This window comes from Numenius arquata, chromosome 12 (genome assembly GCF_964106895.1).
Source record: "Numenius arquata chromosome 12, bNumArq3.hap1.1, whole genome shotgun sequence".
Lineage (NCBI taxonomy): Eukaryota > Metazoa > Chordata > Aves > Charadriiformes > Scolopacidae > Numenius > Numenius arquata.
Genome location: NC_133587.1, coordinates 39890007 through 39913606, shown reverse-complemented (window position 1 = coordinate 39913606; position 23600 = coordinate 39890007). Strand labels below are relative to the sequence as shown.

The 23600-nt window shown below is 44.1% G+C and overlaps 1 protein-coding gene across 3 annotated transcripts in view; it reads left to right on the top strand.

Annotated features, from left to right (window-relative positions):
* The window catches only part of OXSR1 (oxidative stress responsive kinase 1), a 94208-nt gene that overhangs the window by 7270 nt on the left and 63338 nt on the right, over positions 1 to 23600 (top strand). For all 3 annotated transcript variants that reach the window (XM_074157005.1, XM_074157006.1, XM_074157007.1), the window contains exons 2-3: positions 12917 to 13029; positions 23134 to 23242. In XM_074157005.1, the coding sequence (XP_074013106.1) occupies positions 12917 to 13029; positions 23134 to 23242 (222 nt within the window). The remainder of the gene's footprint in view (positions 1 to 12916; positions 13030 to 23133; positions 23243 to 23600) is intronic.

Here is a 23600-nt window from a genome sequence, read left to right as displayed (position 1 = left end):
AGAGTGTTGTCAAATAGGAAAATATTCTAAAAAAAAATAAATAGTTGTGAATGTGGAATTGTATTTACATTCTTGTGGTCAAGGCATGAGATTATTGCATCTTGTGGCAATTCAACATATGTTTTGTAAAACTGAAGCTTTCCTAGACACTGGATGAAAGCTCCATAGCTACTGTTGGATAGGTTGTGCATTTTCATTTTTGATTCGGTCTAAGTTAGGCTTTTGCTCATTTTTGGTCTTCAGGGGATTAAGTCCATTTTCTTGGGCTGCAGGCTTTGTTCCAGCTCTCTGAAAAGGAAGCTTTGAAAACGGCGCAGAGAGTAGTGGAAAATGATGGCATTTGAAAAAGTGAGAGAGCAAGTTAATGGCTATGGGATGAGAGCACTTAGAGAATATGTTTTTCGTAAGAAAACGAGCTGGCCGTGCTCGGAGCTGGTACCTGTTGGGGTAAGTGGGGTAGCTAAAACAGCAGTTGGGCATTTCAGGCCATCTCCAGCTTCAGGCAGGCAAAACAATATTAGATTATCTTGATGGCTTAAAAACTCATAAAGAAGATGCGTCTTGTCACGGAGTAAACACCTTGCCTGCAAAATCCCCAGAGATGGATTTCATTATGTCAATTTTTTGAACAAAACTGGAAAGCTACTGTCACTTATTTTGCTGAGATGCAGAGCTGGAAAGGACTCGCAGGGTCATGGGGTCCAGTTCCCTGCTATAGCTGATGCCAGATTGTATAATCCCTATACCAAATTAATGAGTGCTTGTGTTTGAAATGGTGCATGGGGGAATTAGAGGCACACGTTCTATTAAACACTCAAACCTCCGTGTGACCCTGTCATCGCTGTATGAAACAGCTGCTTAATGGATTCCCTGCGACAGTGGGAAGTAACAATGCCTTCTCTTTCATAGCATGTGTCTATAGCTCAGTGGGTTTTTTTTATGCTACTTGCTTTACATTCAGGCTGTATCTGCAAGGACACTTCCCAGCGAAGGCATGGGAGAGCTGCAGCGTGGTGTTTGTGCTATCTCCAAACCTTAAATGCGTTGGGCTACAAACATCTGATTTACGATTCCTTAAGAACTGCCAGTGGAAAATGAGTCCTTTGGAAACTTGATGTGTTGTATGGCCTCACCTGTAAGAATGTCACCTCCTGTGCCATTTCACAGAATCATAGAATGGTTCAGGTTGGATGGGACCTTAAAGATTGGCTAGTTCCAACCCCCCGGCCATGGGCAGGGACACCTCCCACTAGAACAGGTTGGTCAAAGACACATCCAGCTTGGCCTTGAACACCTCCAGGGATGGGGCATCCACAGCTTCTCTGGGCAACCTGTTCCAGTGTCTCACCACCCTCACAGGAAAGAATTTCTTCCTAATATCTATTCTAAATCTCCCCTCTTTCAGTTTAAAACCATTACCCCTTGTCCTGTCGCTACACTCCCTGACAAAGAGTCCCTCCCCATCTTTCCTGTAGCCCCCTTTAGGTACTGGAAGGCTGCTATAATGTCTCCCCGGAGCCTTCTCTTTTTCAGGCTGAACAACCCTAACTCTCTCAGCCTGTCTTCATAGGAGAGGTGCTCTAGCCCTCTGATCATCTTTTTGGCCCTCCTCTGAAGGACACACGTCCGTGTCCTTCCTGCGCTGAGGACTCCAGAGCTGGACGCAGTACTCCAGGTTAACCTCTTTCTGTCTCTCACCTTGTGGGGTTGCGTGCTGAGCAAGTTGAAATCTGAGGCTGTAAGTTCCATCCCTTCACTAAAGTAAAAATTATAATCAAGGATGCCAAATGCTGTCTAGTAAATAACTTGGTATTAACAGCTAAGAAATATCTGGGTATTGACTTCCAGCAAACTGTACTTTACTGGAAAAAGTGTCTTGAGCATGAACTCTTTTCCTGTTGAGTGACACACCAATGCAAATCTTTATTTGAACAGCTGATGGACCAGCAGCCTGAGCATAGTTATTTGTCCAGATCCTAAGGCTCGTGATGATTCTCATTACTGTTGGTTAAAGAATGTAATTTTTAACCAGTGGGCTAATCTTGTGTGCTGAACACACTAATAGACACAGAAAAGGCTTATTAGATCAAGCTATTCCCTAAAAAGAGAGGATAATAGCCTTCATGAGAGGACACATCTGATACTTAAAAGATTATTTACCTAAAATAACCACTGTACTATCAAACATCTGCACTGCATGCAGACAGATTGTTCTGTTTAGTGGAATCCTGGCCAAATAAAATATCCTCTACAGTTGACAATTAGAGTTGAGGCAGAGTTCAGAGATAAAGGTTGGGAGGGAAAAAAGGAGAACGCTGGGCTTGGCTACTGTACCAGGGCTGTGTTTCGAGCCTTGGTAATACCTGATGACAGCCAGCATGATATTTACATTGCTGCATATACCATAAAGGCAACTGACAGTGATTAAAAGGGAAGGATAAACCTTCTCCAGTAATATTGCTGTGTTTGGAAATGAGATGTCTGAGCCTGCTTTCTGTTGTGTAGAATTAACACTGCATAGCTGCAGTGCCCTTTAAATTAGCCAGAGATGCTGGCAAGAAATCAAATAAATATAATTGGTTTCAAACTGAAAATCTAATTTAGGCATGCTAATAGCATCTTAAGTAAATGTGGCAGGTCACACAGGACTTGTGTAACTGGCCCTCGGAGCTCAGTGTAGTTGCTGTCATGGGGAAAACGGCTCAAAGGTGTTCCCCAAATCACCCAGGTACCTTGTGTATTTGTATTTGCTGGGGAGGTTCTAGTCTCTTCCTTGCAGACCGTCAGGGCGTCAGTACTAGTTCTGTCCTTTCCTTGAGGTGAGCTTCAGGTTAAATCATGCCCGCTTAAAGGTACGATGGGGATGTGTGCTACTTTCAACTAATTTGGGGTATCCTAGGGGCTGCAGGAGGTTGGGCATACAGTCACAGCAGCACCCTCTGGCCATATCTCTCCATTCTTTGGTGCTTGCAGTGAAAAGGTTGGGGAGAATGTTAAATGGGCTGATACTTGCCCCTGTTCTTCTCCCCACTGATACCATCTGTGACCAGTGGCTTTTTCTCTTGTCTTTATTTTCTTCCATCTCTTGTAGAGTCCGATGCAGTCCTTTGCTGTGCTCAGCACCACTCGGCCGTCGGGAGACGGCTGAAAGCCTGGCTCTGCTGCGTGCACCGAGAGCCGGTGACTGTGGGTGAAGCAGTTCATTGGTGAAATCAAACAGCAGAGTGACCCCGGTGACAATTTTGTCAGATCTCTTACTGACATGCTTTGCCTGGCCAACCCTATTCCTCACCCTCCATTCCAGTCCTGGCCTGTGTTATATTGACAGGCTGACTGTTTCCTCTCCAAAGCTGTCTGTAAGGATTCCCAACCTGAATGTTTGCTGAAGGTGGGAAAACAGATGACGTTTTTCTGTGTTCAGGGCCTAAGAGATACCGAAAGAGTTTTGAGAGAACAATGCGGCATGGGGTGGGGTGAAAATTTCCATAAGACTCCCCTTCCTTTCTGCAGAAACCTTGGCATTGAGTCGTGCAGTTTACAATAGCCAGATCTCTCTATAGCTTAGAAATCAGAGAGTCATTTTTTTTATAATGTGGAGTTCGACGGGGCCATGGGGAGATGTACCCAGCCGTGGCTATTTGCCGTCAGTTGCTGATGGTTCTGAAAATGATATTGGACTTCTCACAAGTGATTGAATATAGGTTTATATTCCTCCTTTCGAGGCTGAGAACTGAATTAAAGACCTGGGCAATTAAGTTTACAATGTCGAGTGTTTCTGTACTGGTGGACCACTGGAGGGGAAGCACCTCTAAACTGTATGATCCTTACTGGTTTATCGCTGTTCTTTGCTCTACATGGAGTATCACGAGTCCTGAGCAAGACATTGTCTTACATGGGCAGAAACCTCTGAGCTCTGAACACAATGCGTGGGTTTCAGCGCTGTTGTCAACAGCGAGAGCTCTCGTCAAGATGGTGAATAATTCACTGTCAGCAAGTTTACATGCAGTTCAAATATTTTGGCTGGATTTCAGATTTGATAGCTGAGTTTCAGAAATCCGCTTCTCCTTATTTTGTGAAATTCTTTGAACGTGCTGGATTAGTGCTGGAATATTGTCTGTTGGACACCGCAGGTACCAACGTGAAATGATTGAGCAAAGATTCTCAGGCTTGGGGCAAAACACGTAATTGAGTCTTAACAACACAAATCCCTTGTGTGTGAGTACTGTTTGAAATAAGCGGCCTTGCAACTTGCACGGAATTGGCAAACTACTTGAGCTCTGGAATAAATGACCAGAGGTCATTACAAAGAGACGCACCTGCAATTTAAATGAAAAACTGTAGGATTTCACGAGTAATAACTGTGCTTTGTCCCATTCCTCCTTCCAATTCTTTCATTAAAAAGTCTAGACTGTAGTCATCAGACGTGCTGGTGCGAAATAGAAGTCATTTGTATTTAAGCCTTAATTCTGTGCCTGGACATAATACCTCCCAATTATCACCCTTTCTCAATGTGTTGTCCAGCACATGCCCCGTGTCTTAATGTTCGTGCGGTCGCCTTTGGCTTGAACCCAGCTAAACGTTCGCAGCGCTTGGCTGTGCTCAAGGTGAGCCCCAAAGAGGAATGAACGTGCCGCATTCAATGATGCGAGTTATGCTCTATTGAAGGGCAGGGTGACATTTTGACATTGGCCACGTGGAAATGCGAAGTTTTAGAATAATTTATTTAAAACTTGGCTTGAGCTATTCTTTTTAAAGCCTTTTGCTCAGAAATATGAGAATAGCTGCTGTCTTGTAAATATTATGCCTGCCTGTAGGACTAGTGCACACACTTAGTGCGGATGTCTTCATATAGAGGGTGTACTTACGCTGTGATGTATAGTCAGTGGGGATTGCTGATTTTCCTCCACCCCAAATATAGGCTTTAAAATTGGCTTCCTTACAACTGTTCTGTTAAATCTGCTTTCGCTTTCTGGCTTTGCTTATGCTTCTTTGTTACAATAGATGATTTATTTCTTTCCTGCACCATATTAGCAAGTATTTCTTTCCCTTTTCTCCACTCGATATCTTTTTGCCTCCACTGTAGATCAAGCAGTGCACGACTGGAGTTGAGAGAGGATGCACCAAGATAAACCTGGCATTTTACTGCCTCTACCAGGTTTTTAAATTGGGTATTGCCATCTTGCACTGTGGATGGGTCGTCCTTTGGCTTGTGGAGAAATGAATGTAAAGCCCTGGTTCCTTTCTATGGGAAATACTACTCGTAGTAAATGTCTAATAGAGTTACTGGTGGAAATGTCTGGGAGCGAGTGTGGCTCTGCTGGTGCAGCTCTGGGAGCTTCCCAGGGGTCGTGGATGTCTGCGCTCCCCATGTCACTGTGGGAGGGGAGCTCTCCTCACTCTTGTGGTTTTGTAGCTTTTCTGTCATCTTGGCCGTGGATTTCTCCTCTGCTGCTTTACGTTCCCACAAATTTTTCAGCCAGTCACAGAACAAAGACGTCTCAATTCTCCCTTACTGGTTTCACTGCTGCTCACTGTTTCTAGCAGCAGTGTTCAGAGTCGGCTTGCTGTTTGGGTTCACTCTGAGCAGTGCTAGAAGCACTCAAGGGATCTTCCTGCTGATTCAGGACTGTAACTTCACTTCTAGCATTGTTAACATTTGCAACACTCTTCCTGCAGTACTGGGCTGAGTAGATGACACTTTTCCTGTGAAAGCTTTCTCCTCACTGTGGATGAGCAGGTTTTTCTCATCCTGTGTCAGATACTAGGGATATGTCTGAGTCCCATTCCAAATTCCCATTGGTTTTATTAATGCCATCTGTAGTGGCATCAGTGTGGATTGCATCTTCCATTTTGTAGTAGGAAGCGGGGAGATGGCTTGAAGAACTATGACCCTATTGAAGGACCATTAACATTGCATTACTTAACTCTTCCTGAATTGTGAGGCTTGTGCCAAGAAGGCTTTTGACATCCAGTGGACTCTTCTTACTGAGTCCTGCTTGGGGAAAGGAGTATTCCCACCCTGTACTGAGCTGGCTACAAATTTAAGAGTAGGCTTTTTTGCTAGCTTGTTTTCAGAAGAGGCTCATTCTTTGGGAGAGGACTCTCTTCTTACCAGAAAACTCAAATGAGGTGGAGAAAATAGAGGCATAACTCTGCCTTTATGGCAAATGGACCAAGCTATGCAAGATCAGTCTGAGTTTGCAATCTGGTGTTTAATTTCTGGTTTAATTAGATCTGTAGCTGCTTTGTGCTCTGTAAGAACGCTTAAGAAATTCTATTCCCAGTTTTGTAGCTTTGTGTTTTATTACTGTATTGTCCTTGGAGCGAGTAACCACAGAGCAGGGCTCCCACAGCTCTTTGGCAGGAGGCTGTCAAAGAGCTGAAGCATCCGGCATGGAGGTTGCTGTCCCTGTGCCCGCCGTGGCAGGCGTGAATACAGAGCCTGTGTTATAAAACGTTAAAGGTCTCCTGGGATTTGAGTGTCCTGCCTGTGTCATCTGGAGTGAGGACCATTAATGTCACGTCCTTGACTGAGAGACCTTGGAGGGGGGTTTCTGTATGATTCCATGCCTGGCTCTTGTCTCGTTGTGATAGATGTGTAATCCCATAAAAAGATGTGGAGTGAAGCAAACTCTGTACTTCTCTCGCTGCTTCTGCAGCTGATCACAACAGGTGATTTCCTTGGTTGGTGTAAGCAGCAGGGTGTAAGATAAACCCTTTGAGAGATCATAGAATGCTTTGGGTTGGAAGGGACCTAAAAGATCATCTTGTTCCAAAGCCCCCGTGTCAGAGCCCACAGGACATGGTTCTGAATTTTTATCTTTTTACCTAAAACTGGATACCTGGAGCCTGAAAGGCATTGCTTGGTGCAGAGCAGCCTTGCAGGGAAGTGTTTTGTGTGCATTGTTCATAAGAGGAAAACCCAGGGGCACAATTGTAAACAGAGCCTGCGTCACGAGCGGCTTTCTGGCACTGCTCTCCAGATAGTGGAGGATGGATTCCAGATCTTGCTTAAAAATAGAGAGCTTGTGTGTGTGCTGGGGAATGGGGAGAGGAGAGGGCAGGGTTGTGCAGAGATTTTCGACTGCTCGTGCTGTTATGCTGAAGGAGACTTGGGAACATGTCTTATGGGAACAGGCTGGGAGATTGGGATTTCTTCAGCCTTAGAAGAGCTAAGAGGGGATGTCATTGCTGTCCTCAGTTATCTAGTGGGGAGCTGTAGAAGAGATGAAGCTGAACTCTACAGAGGTGCAGGGTGAAAAGCCATAACTGTGAGCAATGTTGAGGAATCTGATTAGTTACTGAGGTGAAAAAAGCTTTACTATGTGGGTGGTCAAACACAGGAACAGCCAAAAAGGTTGTAGAAATATTTATTGTTGAAGGTATTCAAAATTAGACTGAATTTGATGCTGAGAAGCCTGCTCTAACTTAGGATTTGGCCCTGCTTTTGGCTCCTGCTGTTTTCAACTCCTGCTCTAGTGGACTAGAGGCCTCCAGAGGTTCCTTCCAACTGAAGTTGCTTGCAACATTCATTTGACCCTGGAAGAGCGTATTTCCTCTGCAAAGGGGATTTGATACCACATGAAGATAAAGGTTGATGCTCCAAGACTGTTACAGAAGATGTCCCCTGTTGATTAAAACAGCTGTGAGCAACTGAGTTACCTTGAAGGGAAGTTTTCACATCTCCCAGGGTACCTGAAACTCAGTTTCCAGTAGTGGGATGGATTTAAATCTTGGGTAACACTGTTGGGTTTTTTTTTTGGTGAGCGCTCTTTCAGTGTAGCTGCTTTAAGTTGCCATTGCGGGTGGTGGGGGAATACTATTCAGAGCCAGGATTTGATGCGTGTCCTGTGACCGTTTGGCATGACTGTTCCCATTGCTTAAGCAGATATCTCTGCCAAAAGGACCTCTGGCTTCAATTGCATTCGCCTGGGAGGAGGCATCAGTGCAGTTCATCCCAGTCTTACTGGGAGAGCTGCGATGTCCTTATGTGGCTGCAAAGATTCAGTTATCTTTGGAAACAAAGTGTGTATGAACGTGCTGTGTCCTCAGGTCAGTCCTCTGTCTTTCCGCTCCTCCAAATAGCCTTGAAATCAGTGCTTTCCACTAACTTTAACAGAGACCTCAGAGGGGTTTTGTTTGTTTGTTTTTATTAAAAAACAATCTTTGTATAAATTATGTGACAGCAAGTGACTGCAGAAGAGATGGTGCCTGGCCTCCCTTGAAGGCTGGTGGTGGACTTCTGCAGGGAGTTTGTCTTAATTTAAGGAGAAATTCAGGCTGGAGCTCTGGATGCTGAAGGTACAGGCAGTGTGGATCCCGAGGACCAGAGGAGATACCCTGGGAAATCAGGCTTCAGTAACTGGGTGCTTGGAGAGTTTTTGGTTTGGGTTGTTTTCATCCTTTCAGAGGTTGGTTTTATTTCAGAAAGAGCCATTTAATCATAGAAACATGAAAGAAGGAAGGGTTAGAAAGGGTATGTTTTCCTCCTTAGGCAGTGTTTCCTAAAGCAGGTCATGACCCTTTTATGCAGGAATTTTGCAGCTGGTATCCTAAGGGTTGGAACTGAATCTGAGAGCCTACACAGGCAAAAGCAGGGGGTATTAAACAGATCCTAATACCTGCTCGGGGTCTGTTTCCTCCCCCTCCTCCCTCAGCCCTCAACACAATGATCTCCTGCTTTTCAGGAATAAAGCAGCCAGCATTTGGCTGTGCCCAGTTTTCATTGTTTTGCTAAGCTGTTATGCTGGGAAGAGATTAACTGGGGAGCGAATTTTCTCCGAAAGCTGATCTTGAGGGAGGCTGAGGGAAGAGCCTCAGCACTGACCTTGATCGGAGTGTCTCGAGGTGGGGAGCAACCATCAGCTGAGGCCAAGAACATTAACCCAGTGCTGCCCCACAGCCTCGCAGCTGAACAGCGCTGGGGACTGTGGTGGGCTCTGATCACAGCAGATCCTCATCTGCTTGGAGAGTTGGGTTGTCTAAATTGTCTCACCGTAACACAAACTGCCCTTGTGGGTTTTTTTTCCTCATTGAGGGTGGTTCAGAGAAGCTGTGGATGCCCCATCCCTGGAGGTGTTCAAGACCAGGCTGGATGGGGCTTTCAGCAACCTGGTCTAGTGGGAGGTGTCCCTGCCCATGGCAGGGGGGTTGGAACTAGATGATCTCCAAGGTCCCTTCCGACCCAAACCATTCTATGCATCTATGATTCGTAGCAGCCAGGGAAGTCACTTCATTCCCCACCTTTCCCCATATATTTGTCGTCATCTCCTAAAATTTAAAAAAATTCCTTGCCAGGCCTGTTCTTTTTTTCTCCGTTGGTGTCATCGTCTCTATGCTTGTTTTCACTTAGTGATGTGTTTAGCATCCTTGCTGCGGCTTCTCTCCTTCCCTTCTCTTGCCACCCTGGAATTTGACAAACAAATTGTATGGCTGCGAAGCCCCAGGTGCCCGTGTTGCTATGTTTTCTGTACTCCTCAAAGAAGCATGGAAACCCGTCTTTGTTCGGTCCCAGAAGCGCCGCACGCCGCCGCCGCTGCTACCAAAGAGCAGCTTGCTTGTGGCACATCGTGCTGCAGCTTGGCTTAATCCTTGCTTGATACGCTTTTGAGATTTCATTGTTTCTCTATAATTAAGTGCTACAGAGGAGCTGAAAGAAATGACGAATTAGTGGGTGAGGGGGGAGCAGGGAGAGCAGGTGGTGATCGAACTGGAGAGAGCTGCCAGAGAAGTAGGAGCAGCAGGGAATTAAATGGGAGGAGTCTGGAGTTGGGATGATTCCCTGCCATGTGCCCAGAACGATTTAGTTTGGGATTTCATTACTGTTCCAATAATGCCGTACACCCTTAACAGATCGGGTCCCTGTAGGCTGGGGCATTCTCCAAACACTTAGTGAAAAGCAGTTTTTGCCTTGAAGTCCTAGCGAGCATTGATCAAGGAGGCTCGAGGACTGGGGAGGAGCTGTAGGATGCATGGTCCTGCTTTTAATTAGTCTGCATCTATTGTTTCTGGTAGTAACATCTTAAAAAAAAAAAAAAAAAAGTAATAAAATAAAACACAAAGCCATTCTTTGTGTAGTCACTTCCATAAAACCCTGGACTTCACTGTCATCTTGTGGTACCACTACCGTAGACCAAATCTTTCACGTCTGGATTGTAAGAAGCATCCCTGCCAGCCATGCTTACAACCAGCTGGGTTTAACTGGCACAGAAATCCTGGCACATCATTTTGTGGGGGGAAGCAGACTTTTGCTGAAGCTCATTGAGTGTCTGAGATATCCAGGAGGAGTCCTTGGGCGCAGATACTCCTGTGGTGATGAGGACAGTGCAGGTAGCTTTAGAGACAAAAATATGCACCGCAAAACTAACTGGAGAGTGAAAAGGGCAGTGTGACAGGACAGTCCTCTGAGGTTCAGTCATGTATTCTTACAGCATCTGGTTTGTGTTTTCAGCCTCTCTATTACTATGTACCAAGACATCCAAAGAAAGCAATGATAATACTGGTGCTTTGAATGTGTCAGCAGCAACGTTTCTTCTGGGATCTAACTCTTTCTAAAGAAATGATACAGGCACAAGTGTTTGGTTTTTTTTTTTAGTTTTTTTTTTGTCCTGGCTTCCAAAAGGCTATTGCTGTAGGGAGACCAGCGGTGCTAGGAAATGCAAACTCACTTCTCCTGCCTTTTGTCACCACTTGTGTATGCTCTGCTGTCTTTGAGTCACTTTGTTGTGTGTTTTCACTTTTTCCCCCCCCCCCCCCCCCCCCCAAAAGAAGCAGCAGGAAAGTTTAGAGGAGCAGGTACTGGGTGGAGAGAAGCAGGTCAGGGCAACCCAGCAACCCAGGATTCCCAGCGGGGGAGAATATGTCTGTGCTGGGGCTGCTGCTTTCATGTTTGAGTCCCACATCTTGTTCCTGACAGACAAAGCGACCACAGGGAGTGTATGTGGAGTTTTCCATTTTGAATGTTTGTCCTGTGCTTAATACTGTGTATTTCAGCCCTGCTCCTGGCAGTCTAGCCAAAGCCAGCTGTCAAAACCTCCTCCCCTTGCTTTTTCTGAGTGCTTATTGTTAATGGCTGCCCAGACTCTTCCATTGTCTCCATCCTTTACTCAAGACCCTGCTTATGGCACTCAAACTTCGCTTTCAAAGACCCTTGTAAATATTCTTGCCCTTATTGCTATCCTTTTCTTCCACCTAAGCTTCTCCTGGTAGCTTTGTTTTGCACTCTGCAAGGAATAAGTCACTGAAAAATAAGACGCGTGAAAGTAGTAAATGGCCTCAGTCTTGAACTTTTCAAAAACCCATTTGCTTCATGAAATAGCACAGCTTTAGCAATCTTGGCGGTTTGTGTTCTGCACATTGCTGCCTTCTGCCATGAAAATGTAAACTCTTAAGTGCAGGGAATCCCTGGCAAGCCGGAGCTGTTGTGCAGGGCACACTTGCAATGCCATATAAAGTGAAGTGAAACTCCTGTAGCTCCACTACAGCCAGTAATGGTTGAAGATCAGAGGAGCAGAGTCCCACAGTTCGGGGCTTTGTCACTTATTTCAGTGTGACTTTGGACGGAACAATTTTTCCCGTGTCTTTCAGGGCTGGATTACGAGCTTTTTTTCCCACCTGATGCTGTATTAGAGTTTGGCTGTGACTTTGTGCAGCTCGCCCCGAGGAGTCTGTTGATGGTGGCTGTAGGGAGCTTCAGTAGCCTTTGTTTGAAGATGAGATTGTAAGGTTTTGCCCTCAGTTTATCTGAACAAACTAGAAAAAAATAAAAGTTTGCAAAAATGTGTGCTTGACCTATATTGATGAATCTGGGAGGAGGTTTTACAGTGTTAAGAATAGGAGAATCTGTTAAAATAGCTGTTTTGTTTCAAAATGCAGAATAGCTGTTCTCGTCTCCCTCATCAGGCCAAGTGGGTTCAAGAGTTATGCCTGGGTTAATGAACAAAATAGCTGTGGCTTTATTTTTAATAAAAATTATTAAAAATAATAATTTTTAATATTGGCAATAGGGAGCTCTTGAGCTGTTTTTCACCTATCCTACCCCTTTTTTATTAATTTGAATTTATTCCTTTTCAGTGAAGTGTGTAAATGTGGGGAACCAAGATCAGGGTAGAAAATAAAGCAACAAGGTGTCCTATTGATGAGACTTGAATGTTGCAACTGTTTCTGGAGGCCAACAAATACGGGTTTAACATCAACTAGATTTTAAGTCTCACTGTTGCAAACTCCTTTTGATATCAAAGGATGTGATATTGCTGTGCAGTTTAAATCCAGGACTCTTATTGCTACTTCTAGCAGTTGGAACAACTGCACATTAAAAGATGCTGGTTTTTTCCCTATTTAAATTTAAATGTTCTCTGGCTGTGGTTTTCAGCCCAGACGCTGAGGTGGGTGTGCTACTACGTGAGAACTGGAGCTGAACAGGCTTGAATGAAGCCTACCTCGTGTCTTTGCATAAAATGAGGGGAGACTAGAACAGCAATTAGTACATAAAAATATTTGAAAAATCTCATTAGTGTTGGTAGCGAAGTGTGTGGCTTGTTGCAACACCTTGGATGAACACATCAGGTTAAAAGTCTGTGTGGCCTCAGTGGCCTTTCACTTAAAAGCACACAAGAAGAATCCCTCCTCTGTTATAAGTAAGCTGGAGACCGGGGTGGGTTTTTTTTGTCTGCAGAGTTATAATGATCCCTCATAAAGATCCGCTTGTTTTCCTTTGGTTTGCCCGGTACTTCGATGTTGCAGCTGAGCTGACCCGCTGAGTCGCACAGCCCTGGTGTGCCTGGGGGGTTGCCTTCACCGGGTTTTCACCTGGCTCAGCTGCCTTCGCTCACTGGCACCTGTAATTTTGTTGTGTGACCTCCCTTTCTGCTGAAGTCCCAGAATATATTGCTAACTCTCTGTCTTTTTTCACCCGCAGGGAGTGGAGCGACAGCGGTGGTGCAGGCTGCCTTCTGCGCTCCAAAGAAGGAGAAGGTGGCAATTAAACGGATCAATCTTGAGAAGTGTCAGACGAGCATGGATGAACTCCTGGTACGCAACCAAAATTGTCTGGGGAGTTGTATTTCATTTAGCATCATCTCTGTTTGCTGAGTGCCTTAAACAGCTTTGCTTGAGGTGGTGTGAGGGTGAGGGGGTTTGACTGATTTCACTAGAAGCGGTTCAGTTGTCCTGGTTGTGGGATGCTACTTAAAATGTTATAAAGATCAACTATTGGAGAACTTCAGGCTATTTGTTTAGAGCTAAGCACTTTGTATAATCCCTTTGTTTTGAACAGAGTTAATGTGCAAGTGTGAAGCTCAGCTGTGCCCACAAGAGCTCTGCAGTTTGAGAGGGATCCAAGCTACATGCTTCCAGAATCTTTAGCGTTTGAGAGGATGGCTTTCCTTTCTTTTCCTTTCCTGCAGTTCTCTACATTTTTTTTTTTTTTCCCTCCCTTCACCTGTAAAGAGAAAAAATGAATTAGCTCTTCTTGAATCTCTTTCTGGTACTGAAGCCAGCTAAGGGATTACTCTGATGTATTGCAGGCTGCCATATGGAAACCCTCACTAATTTGAGTTCAGGACAGGAGGTGGAGTCCTTTGGAGCTGTAGCTCTGTAATTTTCTTCCGCTGTGTCCCTCTTTTCTCAAGATTTTCTCAATGGCTTCTGGCAGGTAGCTGTGGTGACTAAAATTTCCTTTTTCTCATCTGGCTTGTGTGTTGATGGGCTTTGTCTTCTCTTTTCCTGTGTGTGTGAGCTGGTGCTTCTGTAGGGCAGCAGCTGCCACATCCACCTCACGTGTGGAAGGCCGGGCAGAAACAGGCATCTCTGTGACACACTTGTTTTGGTGACTGCAATTAGAAAGTAGAACAGGGACAGAATTCAGGAGTCCTGGCTGGCTCTACTCTTGTATGATCTTCAGCAAGTCACTTGAGCCACAATTCCAGTTTCCATCTAGTGACTAATGCTATTTTTATCATTATAGGTATATCTGCAAATCTGCTCTTGTAAGGAGGAAAGGTTCCATCCAAACTGTCACATTCCAGTGTGCCTGTGAAGGGTTGCGTGTAGGACTCTTAAGATGACCTGCATTCAAATCCTCTTATGGCTCATGCTACTGTAGGAGTTGGAGATCTCCCCCCTTTTCACAGTCAGTCTTTTTGTCCTGATACCATTCCTTGGTGCTCTTCTCAAGTCTTTCATGTGTCTTGTCCCCACTGCTCTGCCTCAGTTGTATTCCGAACTGTATTGTCATGATGTAGTAATTGAGATTATTAGTCTTTGAGTAATTTCCAATTCCAGCTAAAAAGGTTAGGTTCAGAAAGACATGCTGCAGAGACTTGATACATAATTTTAGATGAATACTTTTAATTGCGGACTTTAAATATCTGCTGACCCATTCCTCACAATAATTTTTCTGGTTATGGGGGGGACTGCAATGAGTTGCTGTTGTCAGCTCTCCTAATTTTCCAGTTTTGTGACCAGATCTAGCGTGTCCTCGTGTAGGCTTGTGTATGCAGCTATAGATGTTCTTGAACTTAAAGGCATGAAGAGGTGGAGAAGGGGAGAGGGTGGTTCTGAGCTGTGGCAGCTTCCTGGGGTAGTGGTTGCCAAGATAAATGTATTGTGTGAGAAAATGTTTTCCCTGGGTTTGCTCTGGATTTGTCAGTTTATTGCATGTTGTTTTCCAGGGTGAGAGCCAAAAGGATGGAGGTTCCTTATTTCCCTGCTCTGTGCTCTTACCTTCCTTACTTTTTATCTTGTCTCTGTATTTGCTTCTTCCCCAGAGTAAATATTCTCAAGCACTTTGATTTCATAGTCCCCGTTCATGGCAGTTTCCCCAATCAGTTTAATTCCCTTTTTTGAGCAACTACTCGCTATTGCAGGATTGTGTTTTTTTTTTTTTCTTCTAAAAAATGTAAATATAAGTCTATGCAGATTACAGGGGTTTTAAAAGAAGCAAGTGCAAAGAGAAATATGATGAGTTCATACTGGGGTATGTTACTATGATGATCTCCAGAGGTCCCTTCCGACCCCATATCATTCTGTGATTCTGTTATGCTGCCGCCTTGCTTTCTCCTCTCCCCCAATGCAGTTAAAAACATGAACTTGGGCTTTTATTAGATCCATTATCCTTCCATGGTGCTGAAGGTGTCTGAGCACAACAGTCAGCTTATGGTAAACCTGGATGTATCGCCTGGGGTCAGGACAATGGTCTTGTGCTGCAGCACTCTCTAGTCATCAGGCAATGGGATAGAAAAGCGAAAATTGTGCTTAAATTCTTTTTAATTTTTTTCTGACGGTGCTTCAGACCTGTATTCTATCGAAGTAAACTTGTTTATTCCCAGAACCTGCCTAGCAAAGCGGGTAAAACAGCGTCATGTTGGTTGGGAGAGGGTAGGGAGAGCAGCAAACAGTTCTGCCATCGATAAGGATGACTTGTTTCTTCTACAATTCTTTCAGTGTCCATGGCACTTGGTGGCTGGCGCTTCTGTTTCTTGGGATGAAGAAGGGGAAGGTTAGTTTGGAGCGGGGTTAGGAAATGCACAGTAAGTGGCTCTGTCATTAGCTGAATGGACGAGTGGGCTTGAGCTTCTGTTAAGCTTCTATAGCAGCAGGTGCCCAGAGGTCAGGGAATCTGGGACCACCTCCTAGCTTGTGGAGATGCCGTGGTTAGGATGATTAAATGGTATGACTTGGCTCATTAAAGATACTGATCTTGATTCTTGAGCTGTGTGGTGAGGGGTAACCTGTGCACTTTGCAAACACTGCATGACATTCTAGGTTAATGCAATGGATTAATTTATTGCTGCTACAGGGTACGGAAGTGTAGGAAGGACCAATTTTGTTGCATCATGAACAAAACAAGTGAAGGGCGTTCAGCTCTTCAGCAGAAGTGCTAATTGCTGTGAAGAATGTAGACAGGCAGGAGTAGCGCAGTGTGGAGATGTGACTTTCTAGCCCAGCCACTGAATTAGGTGATATTAGTCAGGAACTTATTTCAGTGTTTGATTTTTATTTCTTTCCCTGAACGCTTTTGAATGCTCCCAGATCTTTCCTAGCCTGCATGTGGGATTCGGCTGGAAGTACAGTGTAGCCTGTGATTCTTGCTCACTGGTGAGACTGGGAGCAGAGTGTAAGGAGAGAAGTGGTCAAATACAGTGTTGTCAACAATTGATCTTGGACTTTTTAATTTGTTACTAAAGTTCCACTTCTTGTGTTGCAACCCGGGATAGTTAAACTTCTGCAGGATTTGGTGTGTGCTTGAAAACAGTCTGCTCGTGGTGTGTTTCACAGCTGGACACTGTTCACTGCTGTGTTTCACTCTTGCCTCTCCTTTCCTTTCTGGGATGCTGGTTACGCTGCTGCTGTTGCTGATCCTTGAAACACGGTGGTGTAACATCTACCTTGAAATAACCATGCTTCAAGCTCTTTTCTTGTGTGTTTTCTTGTTTTGAATAGTCATTGGTCTAAAAGGCCTTAAATCTGCCCTCTGTCCAGAAAACTCTGCTTCATTTTCATGCAATTAAAGCTGAGTTAGCTGTCTTTCATCCAGATGGTTTTTTTTTCCTTCATCCTTTGAGTAGCAGATGATATGGGCTCTCCGCTTAGCAGTTAGTAGGAATGCTGGATGACAGAGAGGGGAACATAAGCTGTGGGATATTTCACAATGGGCTTTCCCAGCTGGGGGGAACTGCTGCTTCTTTAGTTCCTGAGGTGATTTTACAGGAGATGGTTCAGGAAGAAGCATGGGAGATGTGGTGTTGCTGCTTCTAGAAGGAGACTCCAAACTCTTCCTAGTCCAGAGACTGATTGGACTGGGCCTGACAGGTCTTACACGCAAGACGAGTGAAGTGAAGGTACTGCTCTTCCACTGCTATGGTCAGAGGGCGGTTAAGGAAGCTGAGGGAACAAGTGTAACTGCAATAAAAAGAAATGTCCTTCTGAATTTCATGGAATTAACCTGGGGAGCTTGCTGCCAATAATATGGAGATCAAACATTGCGTGAGGTTAAATAAATCAACCTATAGTTGAGAAGGCTAAATTAGATAGGATTTAAAAAAAAGGATTATGAACTCCCCTGGTTTAAAGCATAAGCCAACTGTTAACTGCCCAGGCCTAGTCAGAAGTCTTCCCTCTGGGCAAATAATTGTGTAACTGCTTGTTATAGGGTTTTACACCTTCTTTTGAAGACTTGGACAGGATATTGAAGTGGCTTTGATCTGACAGAGGAGTTCCTACAGGTGGATTAACCAGACTATAAGGTTGTTGGGAACAAAGCAGCAGTCTGCTGTAGAAGCAGTACAGCCATTTCATCCATGCCTGTCATCTCATGGGAGTTGCCATAATAATTCCATTTCCAGTCCTGAGGACCTTTACGCTTGCTCCAGGGTAAAAAGTCCCCAAGTGTCGATGCCAGAGAGTCCAGTGTATAATATGTGGCTTCTGCATGGTTATTTGATATCCCGTGTTATGTGCCTTCTTGCATGATGGGATTGCAGTTTTACAGAAGTCTTAAACCTAAGCTGTATACAGCTTGGTTGTGTTGTTTCTCAAGGCAGCAACAACAGAAATCTTAATTATGGTGCTGCTTGAAGGTGTTTGGGTTTTTTTTTGGGGGGTGGGGTGGGTAAAGTTCAGTGTGAGCATGAAGATTAATGGTAGGTGAAATCCTGAATGTAGAATGTCTTCCTTCACTTGGCCTGGATGAGCATGAGGTGGTGTATATAAATAATCATTTTACAGAGTTTGCAACTGACTGTGTGTATTGATCACTAATTTAAGGCATTGTCGAACTTTAAACACTGGATGTTGATCTGAACAACTGTAAGGGTCAGTGATACGTTAGTTGGCAAAGTGGGTAAAGCTGCTTGTGCTTGTATCTGTGAGAGGAGTCAGTCACTTGCCCATTCGCTTTGTGGCTGAAACCAATAAAAAAAATGGGCACAAATGAATCCCTACACCATAACGGTTTTAAACATCTGCTTCCTTCAGCATGTTGTCACTAATACTGCAGACTTGGAAAGAAGGAATGACCACTGAATGATGCTGAAGAATAGCCATTGGAATGGGCAATTGCTGAGTGACTTGCCACAGGGGTGGTTTGTTCCCATCACCTCAGATTTATTTATGGATGAAAACTTTCTATCCCTTTCAGAATTGTTTTGTTCCCACTGTTGCTCTGGATGGGCTAATCTAACCCCTTTCTAATTCTGCCAGTCTGTCTCCTGTAGCCACATCTTGAGGTAAGGAGTTGAACTGGATAATCTGGATGTGAAAGTTGGATCAGAATGTCTGATTTTGAGCTCTGTGCTCTTCCCCATCTCCTTCAAAAAGTACCTCTCAAGTTGATCGTGGCAGGGGAACATGGGTTTTTTTTATGCTGATGTTTAAAAAGAAGAATGAATTAATATTTTCAGTTTTACAGCCTTTTAGTTAAACCATTAGAGTTTCACTTGGAGCAAAATTTGAGCAGTTACGGCTGCCTGTAGGACCAGAGCTCTAAATCCCGCTTTAAAAGGATGAAGAAGAGCTTGAATGCCTTTAGACCTTGAGATTTCGGCTTAGAGATAAGTTCTTTGCCAGCCATAGTTGGAACATTGATGTATTCAGGGGGGAGATCACATCTGACCTGCTTTGATTTCCCCCCCTGGGCGTGCTTTCCCTCCCCAGTTCTCTTCTGGTCGTGATTGCCTTCAAGCAGGTAGCCAAGTTGACAGCTTTCTGGATTTCTCTGAAGTTGCAGGTAGTCACATAAAAGCAGACTGTATTGTATCTCTTGAGTTCACGTCAACATGTAGGAAGTAAAACTAAATAAAACCCGATTTTCATCCTTGTATTTGAGAGCAAGTGTCTTTGAAACGTGCCCCAGGGGCAGATAAACACAAAGAGTAGAAGGTGATGATGTGACCAGAAAATAGCAGTAAGAAAGTTCAGCTTGTAGCTTAAATACAGCCTTACTCGCTTTGTATCTCTGTTCCTATAAACTCAACTTCGGTTGTACGTCAGCGGGCAAATAAATGCACTTCCAAAATAGCAGATCTCCAGAAGTATGTCTGACTTACAGGAGACTAATAGGTTTCTTACGATTCTAAATTATACTTCACAGCAGTTTTATTAGTGTTTCAGAAGCCTTGAAATGCTGCTTTTATTGCCCGCAGAAGTACTGAAAACATTCATCAGAACCCTTAATGGAAGGCATGGAGGCCTTTATAGCTGATCCCAGTCTATTTGCTTTTGTTATTTGACAGTGCAGATATTTTTAATATCTAGCCCAGGGTGAGCATGTAACCATCTCCAAACCATTGCCTGTGTCTAGACATGTTTTTATCGGTAATTCATTCTCTCTAGCTGAGCAGAAGGCGGTATAATTTATGGATCCTGAAATGGGGAATTGGCAGTAAGGCTGTGTCTCGTAACTGAAGCCATCAAGTGTGAGGGGTGGCTGTGAGTATGCAACTGGATGGATGGATGGATGGATGGATGGAAGAGCTGTCTGCAATCCACTGCATCTGTGGATGGTTTGAGGGATCTGTATCAAGTCATCCTTGACTGTTGGCAGAGCCAGGAATAAAGCAACGTTTCCAGCTTAAAAGTTGTATATAGCAGCCCAAACAAATTCTGATGTTTAGCACTGACATTATTACAGAGGTGTAGAAATGGCTGAGATTTTTATTAGTTGCCTTCCGATAGTTTTGATGCTAGTCAAAGCTAGGGGTGGACAGTTGTTACTCGGTTATTTTTTCTTTGTGTAATTTGGGGATTGCAGTCTTGTTAGGGAGAAGAGAGGGAGGGGAAATCATTGCCTGCTACAACTTTGTTGTGTTTGAAGAGCAGTGAATTCTCTGGAAAACTTTGGAAATCATATTAAATCTGCGCTTACTACACACAGAAGGGTTATTGCTGCATTTTATCCCCTTCTGCTCCCTCTTTCTGTAACTCTGCTTGTGAGCAGAGCTCTCCCAGTGATCCTTGACTGGGATTCCTGCCTTAACTACACCTCTCCACCTCCTCTCTCTATTGGCTTGGTTTCAATTATGCAAGGAAGTGTTTTAACTGCAAAGCCCACTGTGATTTGCCAATATCAGTTAAAACAGTTGTATGCGTTGAGCCTCCAGGATGGTGGTACCCTCTGTGAGGGTGAAGAGGATTAAAGCTCTGATGTAGCCGGTATGAGATTAGCCTGGAAAACTACTGAAAATGGGGGGTGTGTGTGTGTGTGTCTGTGGGTAAGAGGGAAAGTCTGCCTGGCTGCTGCTCTTTCTTATTGGCAATAATGTAAAAACACTGGAAATTATGGGTTGTGATGCAATTAATTATTCAGAGCTGTGCTGCACTGTGTGAGAAATGGTTTAATCTGCCTGTTACACATCCACTAGCTGACGGAGGTGTTTAATTGCCTAGATCAGGTTTGTGATTATTTATTTTCCTTCTTTGTGCACCAAAACATATGACAGACTTCAGCTTTTTTTTTTTTTGCTTTGTGGTTTTTTGGGTGGTTTTTTTTTTTGTTTTGTTTTTTTTTTTTCAAACTGTGCTTCCCAGCCTGGGGAGCAGACTGTGGTAATGAAAGAGAGAGAAAGTTTTTGGGAAATAATAAAATAGTAACTCAGCATCACGGAATGCCTGCAATATGTTGTAGTACAGAGCTGCTCGAATAGCAAAGATCTGATCCAGGTCTAGGCTCTTAAGTAAACTTGGTCCAGACTTTGTCTCACCATCTCCTGAATTCCAGTGGGGTACACTAATATGTAAAAAATATGCAATGTTTGTGTATATTTCTTTTGCTACTCTCTCGATCTCCCAGGGAGCTGGCTCAAAATATTTTGAGCAGTCTAGCTAAGGAAAGATAAAAACAGCTCCTCTAGGTAATTTCTGGGAATGGCGGATTTGGGGCAGATATGGCTGATGGGATGATTAACCAGTCAGTGTCCTGTTGCTTCTTTCCACCCGTGTTTCCTCTGGTGCCACTTGTGCATGTGTGGATTTTTTAATTGTCAGAGAGAGAAGCTAGGCACCTGGATTCGCTTGTGTGTTTTTATAAAAAAAAAAAAAAGTTTAAAATGAATGTAGAGCTTTAGGCTGAATGCTAATTTCAGGCTCAGGGACCAAAATTGTGTCAAAAGGTTTATGGGTCCCTTAACTAGGGGCTCAGTCCGGTGCTCTGAGCAAATCCAAAATAATCCTGGGGTAAGCAAATGAGTTCAAAACTCTGAGCTTGATGAGTTCACAAAGGTTGTGTGCATCAAAAGTCTTGCACTTACACTTACAAACAGCAGCCCAGAGCTTCCCAACCAGCTGGGTTTTATGCAAGGAGTTTGACAGAAGGCACAAACCGGTGATGGAGCCTGAGCTGTGTTATCCAGGGCCCCAGTTCCTGTCCATCCCCTGGTAAAATTTGAAGTAGGGAAGTAAAAAGAACATTTTTGTTGTCGGCTTTGTCTGTTGAGGGATTTTTCTGCATTGTGAAGAAACCTAACTGGAAGGCACTAGAAAACTCTGAAGGTGCTGATTGATTTCCTTTTTGAAAAATATCTTGACCCAAGCAAGTGTTTGCAAGGAAGGGAAGCTGGAGCTGTCAGAGTAAGCAGAGGATATTGTTTCAGGCTGTATTTATTTTCACGGAGTGGCTTTTAGTCAACGAGTAGGTTGCTCTGAGATGAATAGCCTGCTCCCCAGCTCTTCAAATATCCTTTCCTGTTTAGAAGGATTCTTCTTTAATCTGCTTATTGGAGTTTCCTGGAAAGTTGGTGCCTTTTCTGGGGAAGCAGAAAGAGGAACCAATTGCGTTTCGTTCCTGAAATGCACCTACTCCCTGAAAAGCAGCATTAAAGTGGATAAATCAACATGAGCGTGTTTCTTTGTAGCTGTGATTGCCAGCTAAACCCTTGCCAAGGGGAAAGCAGTGTGGCTTTACGCTATACTCGGGCACAAGCAGAGCTTTGTATATGAGCAGGAAGAGAAAATGCTGTGTCTGTGGGATGTCCTAGACGTGGGTGAATCCTTCTCAGAGCTTTCTCTTGTAGTTTGGTACCAGGGAGGCCTTGTGCTTAGAGGGAGGAAAGGATCAGGGTGCCAGGGGCACCTGCTCTCCTCCTTCCTTGTGTGTTTGGGATTACGGGACTTGGCTGAGTCGGTGTCATGGGGAGAGTAAGCAGTGATTAAACCTTTGAAGAGTAAGTGGCACCCATGTGTTCAGTGAAGGAATGTCTTAGCTAAGAGCATAAGTTCAGGACATCATGGGATGAGCGTCTGGCATGGATGATGCTGGAGGGTACAACTTGACAGGTTGGGGGGCTCGGCTGAAGCTACCAGCTTGGCTGAAGCACAAAGGCCCAGCTGGGTATAGCGCAGAGTGCCAGGCTTGGCTTAATGGATGACTTTTGTCTATAGACAGTCAAAAAGCTGCGAGGCTTTGTGTCCACACTGGTGATTTGTGCCTGCATAATGAAAAATCAGTCAATGCTTTCTGTGCCATTGTTCCCTCCATAACCTGGAAAACCTCAACCCTTCACCCATAACCAAATCTAGGAACATGTACAGTCAAAACTCAAAACAATTTAATATCTGAGTGTAGTTCATATTGTACTCCATCTGTAGTAGCTAACGACTTCCTAATCTCGAACTGATTTCCCCCATCGTCCGGTATGACAAAAGATATAGCTCGCCTTTGTGCCTTCAACCTGATTGAGCTAAGCCATCTGCTTTCCTGCTGGGAAGAAACATTAGGAATAAGAGGCCTTTTTTTTACGCCGGCAGCAAATATTTCCCTTTCTCATCCAAATGATAGTCTTCAACAGATTAAGCATCTGTTGTGTAATGTCTCACTGGCAGGAGGAATCAGCATGAACTTCTTAGGTAACAAACTGGTGTGAATTTTCAGGAACATTCTGTTGTAGCTGCACGTTGCCTTTGCTAAGAGATTTTTGGTCAACTTTTTTCTTTCTTCTAGACAGACAAGAAGAGCACCCTAAAATACCTTTGGGCCCTAGTATGATGCAGGCTGAATGTTAAGAGTATTTTTGGATTTTCTACCTCTAGTTTCTAGATATCCTTTTTCTTTGCACCCTCTTTGTGTCTTGAGGAAGAGAACTCCTGTGCCCGAGGAATAATAATCACTGGGTCCAAATGCTAATGCCTTATTTTTCTCTACAGAAAGAAATTCAAGCCATGAGTCAGTGCCATCACCCCAACATTGTATCTTACTACACATCGTTCGTGGTGAAAGATGAGCTTTGGCTGGTGATGAAGTTACTTAGTGGAGGTGAGTGGTGCAATTTCCGTACACTAAAAGGCAACATAAAAAGCTGTCTTCCTGTAATACCTTTTCCCTTGTTTCCCTCCTAAGCTTCCCACTTGTGAATTAAGTCATTTGAATAATGATATCTAACTTCAACCCATTCAGCTCAGAAATAGCTTCTCATGTTGTATACATCAGTAGTAAAACTGAACTACATGACTGTGCTAGCTTTTGATCCCCTCCTATTTTGTGTTTGACAGTATTTCGTGGTTATTTTGCATGTGTTTGATGACTCACTTGAGTATTTGAAAACTGCAGCTTATGACTTCAGACATTGACAAGAGAAACGTAAGTGCAGATGTAGTAGTTGAAACCATCCTGA